Genomic DNA, 17,500 nt, shown 5'->3' with positions numbered 1-17,500 from the left:
AGCCAAGGCAAGAGGAAACACACAATCTCACAGAACAGATATAGGGAGAGAGAGAGGGGGAGAGAGGGAGGAAGGAGGAGAGGGGGACAGATAGAGGAGGGGGAAGGAGACCAAAAGACAACAGGGTCTTAGATGAACTCAGCTCATTGTGATGACAAACAGGGCATAAACACTGCAACTCAATTGTGTGTGTGTGTGTGTGTGTGTGTGTGTGTGTGTGCGTGCGTGCGTGCGTGCGTGTGTGTGTGTGTGTGTGTGTGTGTGTGTTGTAAAGAAGTCAACTTCTTTAAGCTTCGGAAAACAGTGTGTTTGAACAAGAAGGCTGACTGAAGCCATGCTAAACATTCAGTAGCCAAGCCCAAGACAAGAAACAGAGACAAAATGTCCGCTTAACAACACAAGCGTGAGAATTGAAAAATAGAGAATTCTGAAATACACGCTCTATCTTCTGAGCTCACAGGGGGAATGTAGGGGAATGTTCAAGTGAAGATGTTCCAGCTGAGGAGAAGGCTGAGGTGATGAAGGCTTTTGATTTACCATGAGACTCCTCTGAGCCAGAGCTAATGCACACTTGACAAACATATTTCACCAACCTTCCCTCTGAAACTGCTGATATCAATACTAATAAATCCTACAACTCTTATATCAATCCTCTAAGCGTATAAATAGCAACCCTGTGCAAAGTTTTGTTGCACAAATGTGCAGGAACTTAAAAAATGAAATGAATAATCAAATAACCCTGACATTTCATTCTCCCTCTAGCTAGCGTACAGCCTGTGCACACTTGTACCCTGTGTGCAGAAAGGTCATGGGCTCCTCCTCTGTATATCATGGAACACGGGAACATACAGTCATCTGCTTCCCAGATTCCTACAGTAAGCCTCTGTCCAGTAGCAGGCTCCTCATACACACCTACACAACAACGTGGGACAAGGCCCAAACGATGCAGCACATATGGGGACCAACATCCACAAGCTCTTTCCTTTCGATCCCCTTGGTGCACATGACATTTCACAGTAAAAGTTCACATTTCACAGTTTCACATTTACAGCCTGTACTAGAGGTCATGGTAGCTTTGTGTGTTGGTTAGAGGTCAAATTAAGTTCAATATATGTTCCATGAGAAAATAAACTAAGCCTCTGAACAAAACCTGGATTTACGTGTAACAACACATACTACAAGAAGGACTGTCATACATGTTCCAGCATATTTTATCTCCATTGTGATGTAGGCGTCATCAAATACATACTGTATGACTCCCTAGCCATTAATGTCATATCTTCAAGCATTCTGGTTTGGTTACATTGTGTAACAGATGCTTGTAGAGGTTTGTACGAACTCTAACATGGAAACTGATGTGGAGTCTCCCCCTTCGCAGTCGGTGGGAATGATCAGATGTCTGCACCCAAATCAGCTTGAAGATCTTTGCTGGCCGGCACATCAAAGAGATGCGTTTTGTTCACATCATATAACGTAGCGTATGAGCTCTCAGTCATTGTTCTTTCTATATGTCTATACATAAGTGTGAGGGCGAGGTTCCCAGAGTAAGATTTGAGTGATTGTTGTTCAATGACTCTTCATGGAGTCTGTGAACCGAGAAAACTCCTGGTTGAGTTTTCCCATCTGAGAAGTGATTGGCAACATCTGTAGTCCAAATTTTGCCAGAGGCAAAACCTGTGTGAAAATCTCAGCCCACGCACGGTATACCCAGTTAATAACATAACATGTAAAATATGTGAAATTTGATCCTAGCTATGGTTGAAAGCATTCAGATGAACAGGTATGTGTAACAAAAACTCCACCATAGCCATGTTAGTCTCTCCCCTTTCAAACACACATTGGTGTGTGCTTATTAGAGGTGGTGATATCAAATACGAGGTCGGGTCTTGGAAAATGGATAGCTTTTTCATATCTACAGTGTGTCTGATCCTTCATAAGCTGAAATTAAGTTATTCAATTTCAAACCCAATTGCCAGACACTGTAATAATCTCTTTTGTGTGTTGTAGTCTAGTCAATTCCATTCTGCCTTTTTTTTTCTTGCATCTTCCTTTCTCACCGAACAAGGGTTGACAAGCTCATGTCGTTCCTGGCTGGTTGGAGAAAGATCCAACAAAAGCCCCCTTGTTGGAGACTTACCCCTGTCAGACAGTGCACTTTGATATTAAAAACTCTGCAGAGGGGGAGGGAGAGGGGTGAGGAGGGAGGGAGGGAGGGAGAGGGGAGGGGGAGACGGGGGGGGGGTGAAAGATGAAAAGGATGAAAACAAACTCCTACTGTCTCCTAAGCCCGTGTCTGTAGGTGTAACCTCATAATGGACTCACAAATATTTGTCCAGTCAAAACAAAATAAAACAGCTCTTTGACTCTCTATGTAGTTGGTTTAGTCCGTCTCCACCACTGTGTCTCTAGCTTGTTCTCCTATAACAAACACCTGCCTATTTCTCTGTTATTCTTTAACAGTGATCACATTGACACATTCATGCCTTTTCCTTTGACGTGAGCACTGAGCAGGCCTCTTACACTGGGCTCAACACGCCAGGCTGAGGAGAGGAGAAATCCCCTGGTACAGTACCTCCCTGACTGAGGCTGTGCCAACCACCTGAAACACTAGCAGACGTGTGGTTGTGCCGAAAAACCAATATGTGCCAGAAAGAAAATAATCCAGGACTAAATTCGTTCTCTGTCTTGCCCTCTGTTGAAGTAAACCTATGCTTAACAGGTGACGATTGCCCATATAGTCTGAATTCCTTTTCATAAATCACTTTTCATGGAGGAGCAAACACTTCAAACGCACCAAATAACATGAATAATATGCAGTATGTAATGTCATGAAACCGCCATCAACCAGACAGAACCAGCACAGTTCAATAAGACCATTAACTCAACTCTCTTTTCAAATTCTCAACTTGAAACAGGGCCAAGAGGGAATGAACAACGGCATCACAGAGAGGAAGGTCTGCACACTTTCCGAGCAGGAGTGACAAGCTGCAGCATGTCAGCCATTCAGGAAGAATGCAGAAGCAAGTGTAATGAGGATTTTCTTTCTCCCGCTTTACTTTCGAGGCGCCTGCTATTATCCTGATTTTGAGGAGCCCTGGGGGCAGTTATTACAGCATTTATATTAATACTCTGGATTGCTTCATTTTTGTTCATACAGGCTGGAAAAAAAACCTCCAGCAATTAAAGGAATGCTGAAAAGCCATCGCAACAGAGAGGGTATATGTCTCCTCATACAGCTGTCCTTTAATGGTGTATGCAGACACTAGTATTGATCAGTATCTTAAAGGGAAGGGTATACGTCTGTAAGGATGTGTCTCACTAAGAATGTGTTGTTGTTGTTGTTGTTGTTGCTGTCGTTGAAGTAGTGTTTGTGAATGTCCGTGTCTATGGGGGTCATGTTCGGTGGGATCAGAGAGCCCAGCGTGCTGCCTGCCTGCTGCACCTGCCCAGGCTGACCTTGCTCGTGTAGCTGGAGGCTCATTCCTAATAGGGATTCTTGGCCATGTTAATGACTGTAAGAACATCGTCAAGCCCGTCAGCTCTGACAGGCTGCCGCCACTCGTACCTGCTGCCACAGGCGAGGGGATGGGCGCTCACATAAATCAGCCCAGGAATCCGTGAGAACCAGGCCGTCTCGCCCGGCACAGAGCAATAAACTGACAAGCGCGGGAGGGACAACAGAGCCTGTCTCACCTCACCTTCCACTGTTCAACATAACTGTATTGACAAAGAGGCCAAGATACGCCCTGCTTTTATAGACTGTATATATAACGGATGAGATCACCTCTGCTGTAGTGGATTCACACTTTACATGGTTAAAAACAAGGACCAACTGTCCACTCTGTGGTTATCAGCTGTCCTGCCAGAGAAAGACCTGAGTGAACATATTGAAATACCCGTAGCCAGACTGGAGGACTCTTCTGTCTCCCTGTTGGCTTCACTGTCAGCAGCTTCTCCTGCTCTCTCTATCTATCTCCTCTCTCTCTCTCTCTCTCTCCCACTCTCTTCCTCCCTCCCTCCCTCCCTCCCTCTCTCTCCCCAGCTCTCTTACAGCAAGGCGCTGACAGAAGTTAGCATTCACAGTCTTTCTGTTAAGGCTTTAACAGGAGCCAGATGAAAGACAGCAGCAGATTAAGATGTTAAACAGCCTCATATGGGATGGCACAGGACAAGTGAGGCAGTCAGGGGCTGGAGTGCTGTGGAAATGGAGACAAACAAAGGCAGAGGAATGTGAGATGGGGCTCATGTTGCAGAGCTGTGGAGGAGTAAGACATGTTATTAACACTGGGTGTTCTCATTGGCTGGGAAAGCCTCCAGGGACATGTGTGTTCTCATGGGAGCCCCCAGGCCCCAGAGAGGTGCCCTACACAGCTAGAGGGACATGACAAAGATCTCACTACTCTCCTGCACTGGGCACATAGGTTTAACCTACCTCCTGGCTATGGACTACTGAATGAGCAGGGGGTTCTGATCCTTGGCAGTCAAATACACTGACTGACTTAAACAAACTACTACTTTCAGTGACCTACGCAGGCATTGAACATGAACAAGCCAAAAATATCACTAAATGTTTAGGAGTAATTTGTTGATAGCTAACTATGTGACATGAATATATCATCTGTTTTCATTCATACCAGCTGTTGTAAAATGCTAGTGTGGACCTGTGGTACCGGGCATAGGAGCAGGCATACCTTCTGGCCAGAGGCCATCACCTCTACTGCACCATTATTGACAGAGAGCTGAGCTTTGGATGTATAGTTACACTGTCTGAGGCAAAGACTGACACACTGGCACTGGCAGCTTCCATGTTTTCCATCCTACTGCCAATGTACTGCGGAGGGCATCTCAAAACGGGAGTTTTAAAATTCAAAGTAATGTCACAATCCATAAAAATGGGAGCATGAGTTTTACCAATCTAAACCAGTGGCAGGCTGACATCTTGCTTTAATTTCTAGTCCTCTGCAGTTTCACATTGTTCACAAAATTAGGCATGAGACATAAATGCTGAGGGGGGAAAAAAACATTCTCTAGTGTATTGAGAATAGACACATAATTTAAGTTTCACAAGAAAGTCATGTTTGTGTAGCAACCAAAGTCTAAAAACAAAGGAAAGCATCATTCATGTCTAATTAGTAATTTATTTTTCCTTTACTTTTACTTGTAAGGACCAAGTTCAAACACAGTGAAATAAACAGCATTGTTGGAATAATCAAAACCATTGTGTGTGGCTGGACTGGTATCCATATCCCGTCTCTCCATTAAAATCACAACAAAATAATTGAACAATTACAAAGACAAGTCACTGTTGTTTAGCAGGGCTTTTTACATTGAAATAAAATGTTCCGGCAGCAAAACAGCCCAGTAGGCACCAAGAGCACTTATAAACTGCAGTGGTTTCTCTTACTGGATTCCATAGAGGTTCGAAGGCACCAACTCTCCACAAATGAGACAAAACGCAGCCCTGCATGACTCTCATTCTCAGAGCTGATTGTGAATGTTAACTTAGTGCCTGTAGTAATGAGTCCTTGGTTTAATTTTGAAAACTAGGTTGTTTCTGTGTGTGCTTTTCCTTGGAGTTCAGGCAATATGAAACATGAACTATTATTAAAAAAGTGTTTATTTGGATCATCATGGTTGACGTGTAATAGAATATAATGAGTTCCCTTTTGACACATTGTCATGAGCTAGAGGGGTTGATTTGTGAAAATGTGGAAAAACACACACACATGCACGTGCACATATGCACACATGCATGAGTCTCGCACGCACGCACGCACACAAACATGCCAGGCCCCCACTGGCCCTCAGACACTCAGCAGGTATGTCAGTGTGGAGACAGGCTGTGGTGCGTGCCCCTGGAATGCGAAACCTGACCTCTTGGCTGGAATCTGAGCTCCTCACTCATCTCCACTCTTCTTAGAGATACGCTCCAAAAGCCCCCTCTCTCTCTCAACTGGGCCTGGAGCAGCCTGGAGCAGCCCAACAGACAACTAAAACAAGCTAAATAAAGTTGTCTTCCATGACAACGAATGAGTTAGTTTATCTCCAGTTGTTGAAAGTAATACATCTCAATATACATCATGACAAAAACAACAACCAAAAGGCATGTTTCATTACACAGCTCCTCTCTACAGGGGGAAGAATGAGGAAAACTAAGAGAAAGCAGCACAGGGTTAGCAGCGCAAGATAGAGAGAGAGAGAGATAGAAAGAGAGAGAGAGAGAGAGAGAGAGAGAGAGAGAGAGAGAGAGATGGAAGTGAAAAGAGAGAGGGGTGGTTACGAGGGAGGAGAGAGTCCTCACAACAGAGTACTTCATACATATGGACTCATCTCCTCTAGAGGAGCTTCCAGGGCCCAGGCCTCCAGCACAGGCCGAGCCGCCCAGCAGAACCTGCGACGGCGACGTGGACATCCAGCCTCCAGGGAGGAGAGGAGAGCCCACACAGACTGGCCCAGGCAGCCGCCCCTGCAGTCCCAGCAGCCCCAGTCCACAGAACCACCAACACTGCAGGCCAAACCTCAGACTGGAAGCTTGGAAGGCAAGGCAGTGTGACTGCATTTCCTGAGTCCACCCCATTTAAACTCACAATATGGAACGTATTAGGAGCTCTAGCAGAAAAAAGGGGCCGCGTTCCTAGATCTTCTCTTTTACAGCCCCCTCGGAAAAAAAATACCCTGTCAGACTTCTAAAAGGACAGGCTGGGCCGCTGGAAAGAAGAAAAAAAAAGTCGTTGGGTTTTTTGGCTGGATCAAAGAGCATGACGTAGTTTAATATATAGGATTACTTTTCAAAACATGCGGGAGATTCAGTGTTAAGTGATTGTATTAACTATTGCCCGGTGTTGTGTAAAACAGCTCCACAATGGGGAACTGTTTTATCAGGGGACAATGTGAAGTCATACCAGCATAGAGTACTGAGGTACAGTATGTAAACAGTTGCAGGTATTCTCATTCAAGTCCACACAAACACGCAATCACATAAACACCTATCAAAGTGCTCTTACTTCACCACTGTCGCAGTCTACATTTATGTGCTATTGCCTCACTATTTTACCAGAAGGGTCTGGTAGGATTTGATTATAGCCCATAAACCAGGTCTATTACAGGCTCTCATAAATCATGGAGATCTTTGACACAATATCATAGCAGACTACAAACATAACTTGTCTTCTCTATCAGTAGAAAGCTCCTCAACACTGAGAGATAAAAACAAACAACAAATGGTATTCCCATTTTTTTCCCCCAAGAAAAATAGAACATCCAAGGAAGTAATTCTAGTGGTTGCCGTAGTGAATGGAGTCTTGTCCCATGGTAGGGGTTAATTGAAAGAGGAATGCCTCTCTGATTTAAAGGAGAAAAAAAGGGTCCTTGGCTAGATTTCAAGCAGAGAAACACAGGGCAGTGTCATGGCTCTGAGCTGTTGAAAGGGAAGCCTGTGTTCAGTCAGGTTCAGTGTCTCGTAGTAGAGTTAAAGAGTCACTTCACTCTGCCAGCAGCCACCCGCTCTGCTTTATAACAACAGTATTTGACTAATGAGGCTCCTCAAACAAAAACAAGGAAAAATAAGAAACAACGGATATAAGCTTGAAAAAAAGTGAACTGAATCAGCAAATTAAACATCTGACAAATTAAATGTTTTTTTTTCAATTCCAAATGGACTCTTAAATGTTTGACAATAACACCTGTAATTACCTGGGAGTCATGACCAGGCCATTGTATTCACACCAGCTTGAGAGACCTGGGAGTAGGACAAGGGGAGGGGACGACTGTCTGTTGATTAATGCTGTCAGAATCCTGCCTGGGGCTCTGGGTGTGTGTGTGTGTGTGTGTGTGTGTGTGTGTGTGTGTGTGTGTGTGTGTGTGTGTGTGTGTGTGTGTGTGTGTGTGTGTGGGTGTGTGTGTGTGTGTGTGTGTGTGTGTATCGTATATATATTTGAGTGTGTGTGTGTGTGTGTGTGTGTGTGTGTGTGTGTGTGTGTGTGTGTGTGTGTACTTGTGCATCTGCGTGTGTGTGTGTGTGTGTGTGTGGTGTGCTGTGGCATTCTTTTAACCTCTGTGGAAACTCACAAAAATAAATCCTTCTGGTACGTCAGAGAGGCCCCTGTGCAGCCTGTAATTATGAGGGGAGGGTGGGATTTGTGGAGGAGCATCAGTGCTGGGACGTTTTTGGGTTCTGAAAACCACCTAAAGTGCTTACTCAATGGCCTCATACAGACATTCAGATGGGGATTTACAGTAGCAGAATCATGGTGGAGGGTCATCTATAACCTATCCAACACATTACATATGTTTCATAAACTAAATAATCCAAGGGACTCTGACTGGAGAAAGTAAAAACCATGTTGTTGATTGGACATAGCCAGTGTAAAGTAAAAAAAAAAAAGTAAAAAAAAACATGGAGCCTTCATCAAAGTGTTATTAAAGATGTCTTTCACTGCTCTGAGCTTTACCTCGGCTCTTCTCACACTGTCTGGATTGGTCCAGGGCACCGTGTGTGATCCTCTATCCAAAAACCACCCAGAGGAAAGAGCATTCCCACCATCATTACCTCAACACCTTGAACACAGCTAACCCACACCAAAGCACATCAATAGGTACCTCACTACCACCACTTCTGATTCACTGCTTTAATTCAACCTATTAATCCTCCAGTGAAGGCTCCGCTCTAGCCTGCGTGCCGGGCCCATAATCCTCTGTGAGAGTGTGTGGATCCCCCTGCGCGGCGGTGGCGTGTGTGAGCAGGCCCAGTAAATGGCGAACACGGCGGCTGTGTGGAGCTGTAATTAATGCCCTCAGCTAAGGTGAGAAGAAGACTTCCGAAAGGCCTGTACTCATGAGAGGGGAGAGAGCAGGAAGTGTTCCAGGCACTCTGTGTAATCTTTTCTCCTTTTCAAACATGCCTATTACCTCACTGTGTTTGTGCCGGGGCCAGATGTGCTGGATGGGGTCATCAAATGGAGTGGTAGCTAGCTGCAGTAGCCCCACAGCTGCACCCCAACACCACCACAGCTTGTCAGTGCTTCTCCAGGCACATGCTCTCTGTCTCCCTCTCTCTCTCTGTCTCTCTGTCTCTCTCTCTCTCTCTGTCTCTCTGTCTCTCCTGCCTCTCTCTCTCTCTGGTCCAATGTGTATAGGGAAAGAAAGGCTGAAAGGACACATCCATTGTGTCACCTGGGGTGCATTTGACTGTGGCACACAGGGAGGCAGGACATTCAACTGTGTCATCTATGGTGTAAAAGGAAAACAAAATGGAAGAGAGATATTTCGTAGACATACCCTTGCCTCTGCACTGCCGACATGTTCAGTCTGTTGAGCGAAGGAATAGACCAGGTGAATTCAAGGTGATTAACAGTGAGTATACAGTATCTGCATAGTCTTTCCTGTTCTGCACATGTCTCCAGAAAGCCAAGCATTGGGAGGGCTTGCAGCCTGGAATCTATAGTCTGTGGAATGCACTGAGGCTTTGGCAGGACAGGAGCCATAATAACAAGGTTTCAAAACTCTGAGCTTTAAAAAGCAGTTGCACATACGTGCACACACACATCCACACACACACACACATATACACACAAGTACACAAATATATGCACACACGCGCACGCGCACGCGCACGCACACACACACACACAGCTATAATGCTTAGGGGTTATCAAACATGTGAGAGTGTGTGGGTGCGCTTGTGCAACTTTATATGCATAGAAAAAACTGTTGTTGTTGGAAAAGCTGCTATTGTTTTCTCTCCTGCACTTTCACAGTCTTTGCAGCTCCAGAACTACAGCACAGTATGTCATAAACAGTGGAACAAAATGGCTGCCTGGTTTTGGGCACATAGCAACGCAGACATCTTCAGAAATGAATGAGGGCTGCAGCCTGCTAATCAATACCATTCCTGAGGTAGTGGAGCACACAAAGCTGCTTACATGGCTTTTCCGTTCTCCTCCCCTCCACCCCAAAGTTACAGCGCTAGCTGCCACAACTATTTGAGCTCTGGAGGAGAAGCGGGGCACTTTTCCCAGAGATGCAACTGGATGTGCAGTAAAAGATGTGCATCACAGGCTAATTAGGCTCCCTGGTACCCCAGTGTGGTTGGTTGAGTAATCTGGGCACTATGTGTCTGAGCTTCTCACTAGATACCCCATATGATTGTGTGTCAGTTCCTCTCCGGTGGTGATCCAGGCCTTTTTCCCATAACAGAGACACAAAGGAGAGGGATAATGGCCCCCAGTTGTAGGGAGCACAGCAGAGGCAGAGGAGAGGAGAGGAGAAGAGAGGAGAGGAGACTAGAAGAGAGGGGAGGAGTGGAGAGGAGAAGAGAAGAGAAGAGAGGAAATTAAAGGAAAGGAAAGGAGAGGAGAGGAGAGGAGAGGAGAGGAAATGAGAGGAGAGGAGAGGGGAGGGGAGGAGAGGAGCCACTCCTCTCTGCTGTTTGTACTCCACACAGGGTAGGCTCCAGACAAACAGCATGAGGACGGCGTCTCAGCCCCTCTCTTCTAATGGAAGAGAGCAAGGGCGGAGAGGCTGTCTCGACTTCAAAAAAGTGTGCCATTTCTGAGTGCCCTTTAGTGCAAAGGAGAACATTGTTCACATACCAACCACTGAGTAAATCTGAAAAGTCTTTGAATGATGTTTATTTCATCTAATAAAAGGCCACATCTCTTGGAGTATTATAACCCCTTTTAAAAACACATCACATTCTTGTAACTGTGCTCCTTCGCCCTCATTAGGGTAGAGTCTGAGCCTCTGTGCTGAATGGCTCTATTGCTGAATGTTGGCAGACATTTATACGCCCCCCCTCTCACCACCAACACCACTACTTTGACAACCAACACCAGCAATTACAAAGGAAGCGAGCTAAACCACATCCACCTTGGCTGCACTTTTTAAGATTCCTATAGGCTTGTAAAAGTTCTCGGTTTTCTGTGTGTGCATACATTCTGATATCAACGTGCCGAAACTCAGGACAGCGCCAAATCCCTCGTCAATCCCTGGTCACTTCCTGGTCACTTCCCTGGTTTCTTCTAACAATGTTCATTGTTGGTGGAGTGGCGCTGTGACCGAGCAAACTGGACCTTGAAGTTGAACCACTGACCAGAGAGGTTGTGTTTCAGAGCAGAGAGACTTTGAGACTGGAGGGTCAGCCCCTCCCTCTAGTGTGGACCCTTTCAACCTTGAACAGTGCCTTTATCAGATCCCTCCACCCTGCTACACAGACAGATACCTCCACTCTGACATGTCCTCTCAACTCTGGCCACTGGGGCTCCTTAGGACCTCAAGGATTTCTGGTTTGATCTGCTCTCTGGTCAAATCACTGCTTTTCTCTCCAGGACACTACTGACAGGACTTGTGTTGTGTTGTGGGTATTAACATACAGTATCTCATTCAAAATAAGACAAGTCGAGCACAACTCGTGTAGGATACTACGTGAAAGGTGTCCTGAGCTGAACGTGTGGTGATGTGTTCCGTCATGTTCCGCCAACCTCTTCTTCTCTCTCTAGCCAGGCAGGACAGGAGGACGGTTCACTGACGCAGACCTTCCTGTGCTCTCTTCTTTAGTATGACATGATGTTAACATCCATGCATTCCTGGTCTACACAGCGATCCTAAAGTGCTACCTCATGTCATTTCCTGCTGTGGTACAGCGGTAGGAAGGAAGTGAGAAGGGCAAGCTCATCTCTGATCTTAACATCATCTGTGCCCCAGATTGGTGTCTGAGGGAGAGGCTGAAGGACCTCCGCCCTCGGCACAGTGACTGCATATGACATGAAAGGCACTGAAGTGCTGTAAACATACTTGTACTGTGGGTCACCCTGTGGGTGCCACCCTGAAAACGCCAATCCTGCCTTCAGAATACCGACACTACGGATACAGTCAGGCACAGGTATGACTAACCGACGTTTAAGATAGGGAGGCAGTTTCTGTAAGATGTTGAATAAATAGCTGATCAATGACACACACAAAGCAAGGAGAAATATTATGCGAATACTTTATTATCAATGTGTGAATGGTGTTAGCTTTTTGTCTGGATATTAATAGTATATGAAAACTATACACCAAAACCAGGCTCATCCTATTTTTGCTGTATAATTTCTCAAATTGGTATTGAAAGATTCTTTATCTTTATATATATATATATGTATATATATATGTATATATATATATATATATATATATATATATATATATATATATATATATATATATATATATATATATATATATAAGCCAAAGTGCATTTTCCGTTTTTTTCCTCTTGTCCATATACACATTGCACCATACATAAATAATTACATTGTAAAAATGACTCCGTATTTACAAGTATAATATATATTTCATATAATATATAAAACTTTATATTAAATCTAGGTAGATGATATTTGGGATAGTTTGTGGGGTCCGTTCTGTGGGTGTGTGTTATCTGTGGTTGTTGAGCAGGATCTCCAGCCAGCAGGGGCAGGAGGTGATGAACTGTCTGGAGTAGCAGGGGCCCCAGCCCTTGGCGAAGCTGATGCGCACGCTGTTGGGGTCGTAGGGCCCGTCGAGGAGGTCAGGGTCTGTGGTGTGCCTCAGTAGGCAGGAGCGCTCATAGTCAAACACCTTGATGGAGTAGCCTGGCATCACCTTGCGCACCACCAGGGTCCGGCTGTTAGGCACGTCCAGGGTGGGGGAGTTGACGAAGATGGGGTGCTCGCTGCGGTTGTAGGCCCACACGCCGTCGGGCTCCTTGCTTAGGAGGATGCCGTAGCCGATTTTGCCCCGCGTGCGCTGGACGGTGCTGCTGCGGTGCTCCAGGCTGAGCTGGCCCAGGCAGAAGCCCGTGCCCTGAGGTAGATCGTAGAAGATGCTGACGGAGTGCTCGTACACTGTGTAGAGACGGCCCACGCGCGTGCGGTGCTCCCAGTACGCCACGTTACACCAGTGGCTTTGCTTGGGGGCGTCAGGTGACATACTGGCATCTAGAAGGGACACACAGAGAGAGAGAGAAAGAGATGCTTATTAAACCAAACAAAAACAAAAGCAAACTGTAAAAAGGAAGGATTAAGTTTAAGGGGATTAGCTATCTCTTTTTATTGTCTGCAGCAGATGTCCTCTCTATAAATACAGGCGGAGGCATTGTATTGAAATCTAAGCCCTGTATAAAGCTGCCCCACACACACACACACACACGCACAAGCATACACTCTCGCGCGCACACACACACACGCACACACACACACACACACACACGCACGCACACACATGCACACACACATACGCACGCACACACACACACACACACACCAGAGGTTGCTATAGATATCCTGGGCGGTGGGGGTGTTATAAGGTCAGTCAGGCCTGGACTTCCCTGCACTTTCTCACACTGCCTCAGGGGGGCACCACACAGAAACTAGAACATTGACCATTCTGTCTCTGACCACTCACTGCTCCTGGTAAATAAAGTGACCTTAGTTTTACAGCTTACTAATGTTTCAAAGATGATAGGTTACTTCTTGGTGTAATAGGCGCTGTAATATCGATTGCTGCAATCAATATGTACACTTAACAGAAGATAACGTTTTTTAACCCTAACCCTTTGTTTTGAAAAAAAACATGATGCCCGAAGCTGATCAAGAGGAAAACCTCTTAACACAGTAAGATAGAGAGCTGCTCTCCCATTCACAACCATCTCCCTCCAGTAAATCAGCCTGTTAATTCAGCTTTCATGGCTGCAGTCTGTGGACTCTTTTCAATGACAGCCCTCAGCACTCACAGTGAGTTAAGGCTCCCTGGGTGGACCTCTATCTTCAGCGTACTGCACATACACACAGCGCTGAGTACTTAGACTCTGCTCTACACTGCTGATGCACATTTCATATTTCTGTACAGAGGGGAGAAGGGGCAGACTGAGGAGAGAGAGAGGGGGGGGGGGGGGGCACTTGGAGCTGCTCTGGGAGCTCACATCCGTCTCTCAGCCCTTTACTCCAGGAGAGAGGAGGGTGCCTCTTCCCCTCCTCTTCCCCACATTCCTGGAGGGAGGGGGGGGGGGGGGGGGTGCAGGGAGAGGGCCAGGCAGGGGGTCCCCCTCCCCCCTCTTCCCCCTGCTGCGGGCCGAGGGACGGCATTCAGCTCCCTGACAACTTAGCACAAGCCCGTGACCCGCTGACCCCCCAGCCTTCATACTATCAGCTCCCATTAACTCACACACAGAGTGATGCCATTATTTTGCTTCAGAGAGTCTATTGGCACAGAGGATTTAAAGCCCGGGCCTGTGGCCCCATTCCTTTCACTCTCTCTGCTCGCAGGGCTTAATGACCGCCCGCCCCATTAACAAACGCCTTTAAGGTGGAGCAACGCAGATCCACACAGCAACAAACTGCCTCACTCACCTCTCATCAAACAAAACTTCTCTCCCGAGTGACCCGCACTAGTGAAGTTTATACAAAGATTAGGGAAAAACGTTAAGCAGACCTGCACAGACAAAAAGCCTGGTGGTTGAAGGCTCGCTGTGTTGGAGCGAGGGAGCGAGGGAGCGAGGGACGGGGAGAGAGGGGGGAGGGGGGAGGGAGAGAAGGAGCTGCAGACAGGCTCTCTGTGTGTTTGCGCACACACTGATGGCTGAAATGACCCCCTCTCTTCAGGGGCCCCCACATGCATGTGCCATTAGTGAATTCCACACTCCTGCTCCTCCACTCTGAGCTCAGCTTTTACTGCTCCACGGCCCAGGCCACACAAAGAACTCAGCCACAACTTGTTTATGGCCCTCTATTGTCTCAAATCAAATGGAGCCCACACATCAAGGTAAACTCACTTTGAAATTGTGTACACATACACAAAGGCCAAATGGCCTCCGTACCCTTTCTTGATGAGAGGGAGAAAAAACTATTTGGTCGATGGTATCTAGGTTTCACACAGACTCTGCCTGGGGAAAGGAGCCTGTGAAATCAGTGGCTCAAGAACTCAGGAACTCAGGAATGAGCAGGACAAAGGTTAGAAATCTATCTAATGTTAAGCTTGGGGGGAAGACAATGTGCAGTGCACAACATGAGCCAGGCCTTTTCCTGTGCTCGTGGTGTTGTGTTTAGGATCTACGTGGGTCTACGTGCGCACATGGGTCTGTTTGGAGCGTGAAGAATATCAGTCTGTGTTTGTGTTTTTGAACTGAATGTCTGTTTTGCCTAGAATCTGTCTAGCTAAGCACCGACATGTGTGTTTGTGTCAGAGTGAGAGAGGAAACAGGGGATGAGATAAAGGAGAAGAGGGCTATGAGGGGAAAACTCATTAGAATCGCCTTAACCAAACTTTGGGTTGCGCGTGTAACCGCGGTTCTTTTTCAGTCGACTTTGTTTGATACCTCACTTAGGTGGATGTGCACCCCTGCATTCCCTGTTTGCCGGAAACCCTATTCAATCACACCTGGGACAGGCCAGGAGCGCTTCACATGACTGACCCAGCCTAGTCCAGCCTATAAAGGCTATTGCCATGCGCGCCCCCCATTGGCTAGCTAGCCAAGCAATGCTTACGACCAAGTGTTAACTGGTATAGAAAACACAAGGGAGCAAATACTCTTTTTTTCACTTAGTATAGTAAAATAGGGGAGCACTTCGATGGTGGTCTCGACAAAGAAAGCTCAGTCAACCATAAGACACGTGAAAGCTAGCTAATGTCGCAGAAACGTGTTAGCCTGCAAAGCATGCAAACGTGTTGACCCACTAGCTAGCAACAAACCCACAAGGCACCCGAGGGGCACGATAGAAGTAGCTAGGCTAGTGACTAATTGGCGAACCAAAGTAGAGAGAACTCGGTAAGAGTGAAGCCTGAATTAGCAGAATTCTTTTAAGGACAAATAAGCAAACCTACAGCCCCGGGGAGAACTGTTCATTTTCCAATGGAACAGTTTAGCTAGGTAGCTAGGTTTCTATTGGAATGCTGCAACAAGCTTGCAAATAAGCGAGTGAAGAGTGAAAAGAATTTATCAAAATAATTAATAAATGGGCGCGTGTTGCAGTAGCCTTTATTGGCTGGATTAGGCAGGGTCAGTCACGCAAAGCGCTCCCGGCCTTTCCCAGGGTTTCAGCAAATGGGAAAGGAATCCAGGAGTACATATGCCCATAGTGAGATGTCAAACCGAGTTGACTGAAAGAGAACAGTGCCATATCTCTCCTCCAATGTTCCCTGTTTGGACATAATTACCACAGCAACTATAGCCCTATACGCATCCCTCTCTCTCTCTCTCTCTCTCTCTCTCTCTCTCTCTCTCTTTTCCACTCCTTCTCCAATATCTTCATCCTACATTACATGTGTTTATCCAAAAGGCCACTACAACAATCCACACCAATAGATTTAGGATCATAGAAAAATGTTGTATTTCATAAGAATATCTGAATTAGTTTTCAATTGAGCTGACATTTTAATCAACTGTAGCAATGCTGAATGCATAATAAATCCTCAACTCAGGCAATCTTGGAGGCATCACTGTCAGTGGTAGACCAGCAGGGAGGATTGCTCTCTCTCCTCTTCAGTCAGCGCTACAGCAGGTCTGGAACCAGACTCAGATTCAGACCTAGACCCAGACACAGGCCTAGTCCCAAACCTAGTCCCAGACCAGGGCAGGGGCAGTGGCAGGTACAGGTACAGGGTGGTTGGGTGACTCCTGACTACAGACTTCTGGTCTGTCTCTCCATAGCTCCACACTAGGCTCTGGGAGGGCCAGTCGAAGGTGAAGCCAGGAGAAGCTGGGAGCAATTACTCTGCTCTGCATCCGTTTAACCCTGCCACCTTTTAACAGCTCTGTTTGCCCATTAGAAAAGTAGCGCATGTTATTATGGTTATTATATTCTCAAAAGCCTCTCCTCTTAGCGTCAGTCTCAGAGAGGACAGAGACACTCTATGTTGCTGCCACACTTCCTGTCCTCCAGACGAAGACTGACCTGAGGAGCCTGCACATGCAGGAGTAAACAAAGTCCACAATCTTACACGACAATAGCCCACAGCAACAGCATGATTTAACAGCTGAACATAACATTCAAAAGCATTCAAAATCATTCTTATGTAACTTCGGAATGCAACTTTCCAAGATGTTGGTTTGGATCTCCGTAGAAGTCCACAGAAGAGTTAAAAATAAATCAGAAACCCAAACAGCACCAGTTCATGTACAGAGCAGCCATGGTGAGGGGGAGGTAGCTAGCTAAGTGATAAGGCTCGTCTGTATTTGGTTTTCCCTACCTTTCAAGCCACGGGTAAACACATTACTTAACTCAACACATAAAGACCCACTCACACAAGCACACCGAAGACAAATAGGTGTAGCCTTGCACGTCTGCGTTTGCACATATTACACACAGCGGCACAATTGCATGGTAAACAAAGGTATTTAACAAGCCTTTATCCAACAAGGTGCGTTTAGTGGGAGTTTGATATCCATAACGTACTCCATGGAAACCACTCAAAATTCGAATTTTTCTTTCTCCCTCTTGTCCCTCTGATTGGGGAATTAGGAGTATCAAAGCCAGGACATCAGGATTGA

The 17,500-nt window shown here is 46.2% G+C and overlaps 1 protein-coding gene across 1 annotated transcript in view; it reads right to left on the bottom strand.

Annotated features, from left to right (window-relative positions):
- Positions 1-12,198: 12,198 nt before the first annotated feature.
- smad6b (SMAD family member 6b) overlaps positions 12,199-17,500 on the bottom strand; it is a 25,569-nt gene continuing 20,267 nt past the window's right edge. The window contains exon 4 of the mRNA XM_083666743.1: positions 12,199-12,953. Within this exon, the coding sequence (XP_083522869.1) occupies positions 12,412-12,953 (542 nt within the window). The 3' untranslated portion in view covers positions 12,199-12,411. The remainder of the gene's footprint in view (positions 12,954-17,500) is intronic.

The sequence above is a fragment of the Argentina silus genome (genome assembly GCF_951799395.1).
Source record: "Argentina silus genome assembly, chromosome: 3".
Taxonomy (NCBI): domain Eukaryota; kingdom Metazoa; phylum Chordata; class Actinopteri; order Argentiniformes; family Argentinidae; genus Argentina; species Argentina silus.
Note: the sequence above shows the minus strand (reverse complement) of the source record. Positions and strands in the feature narration are given on the sequence as shown.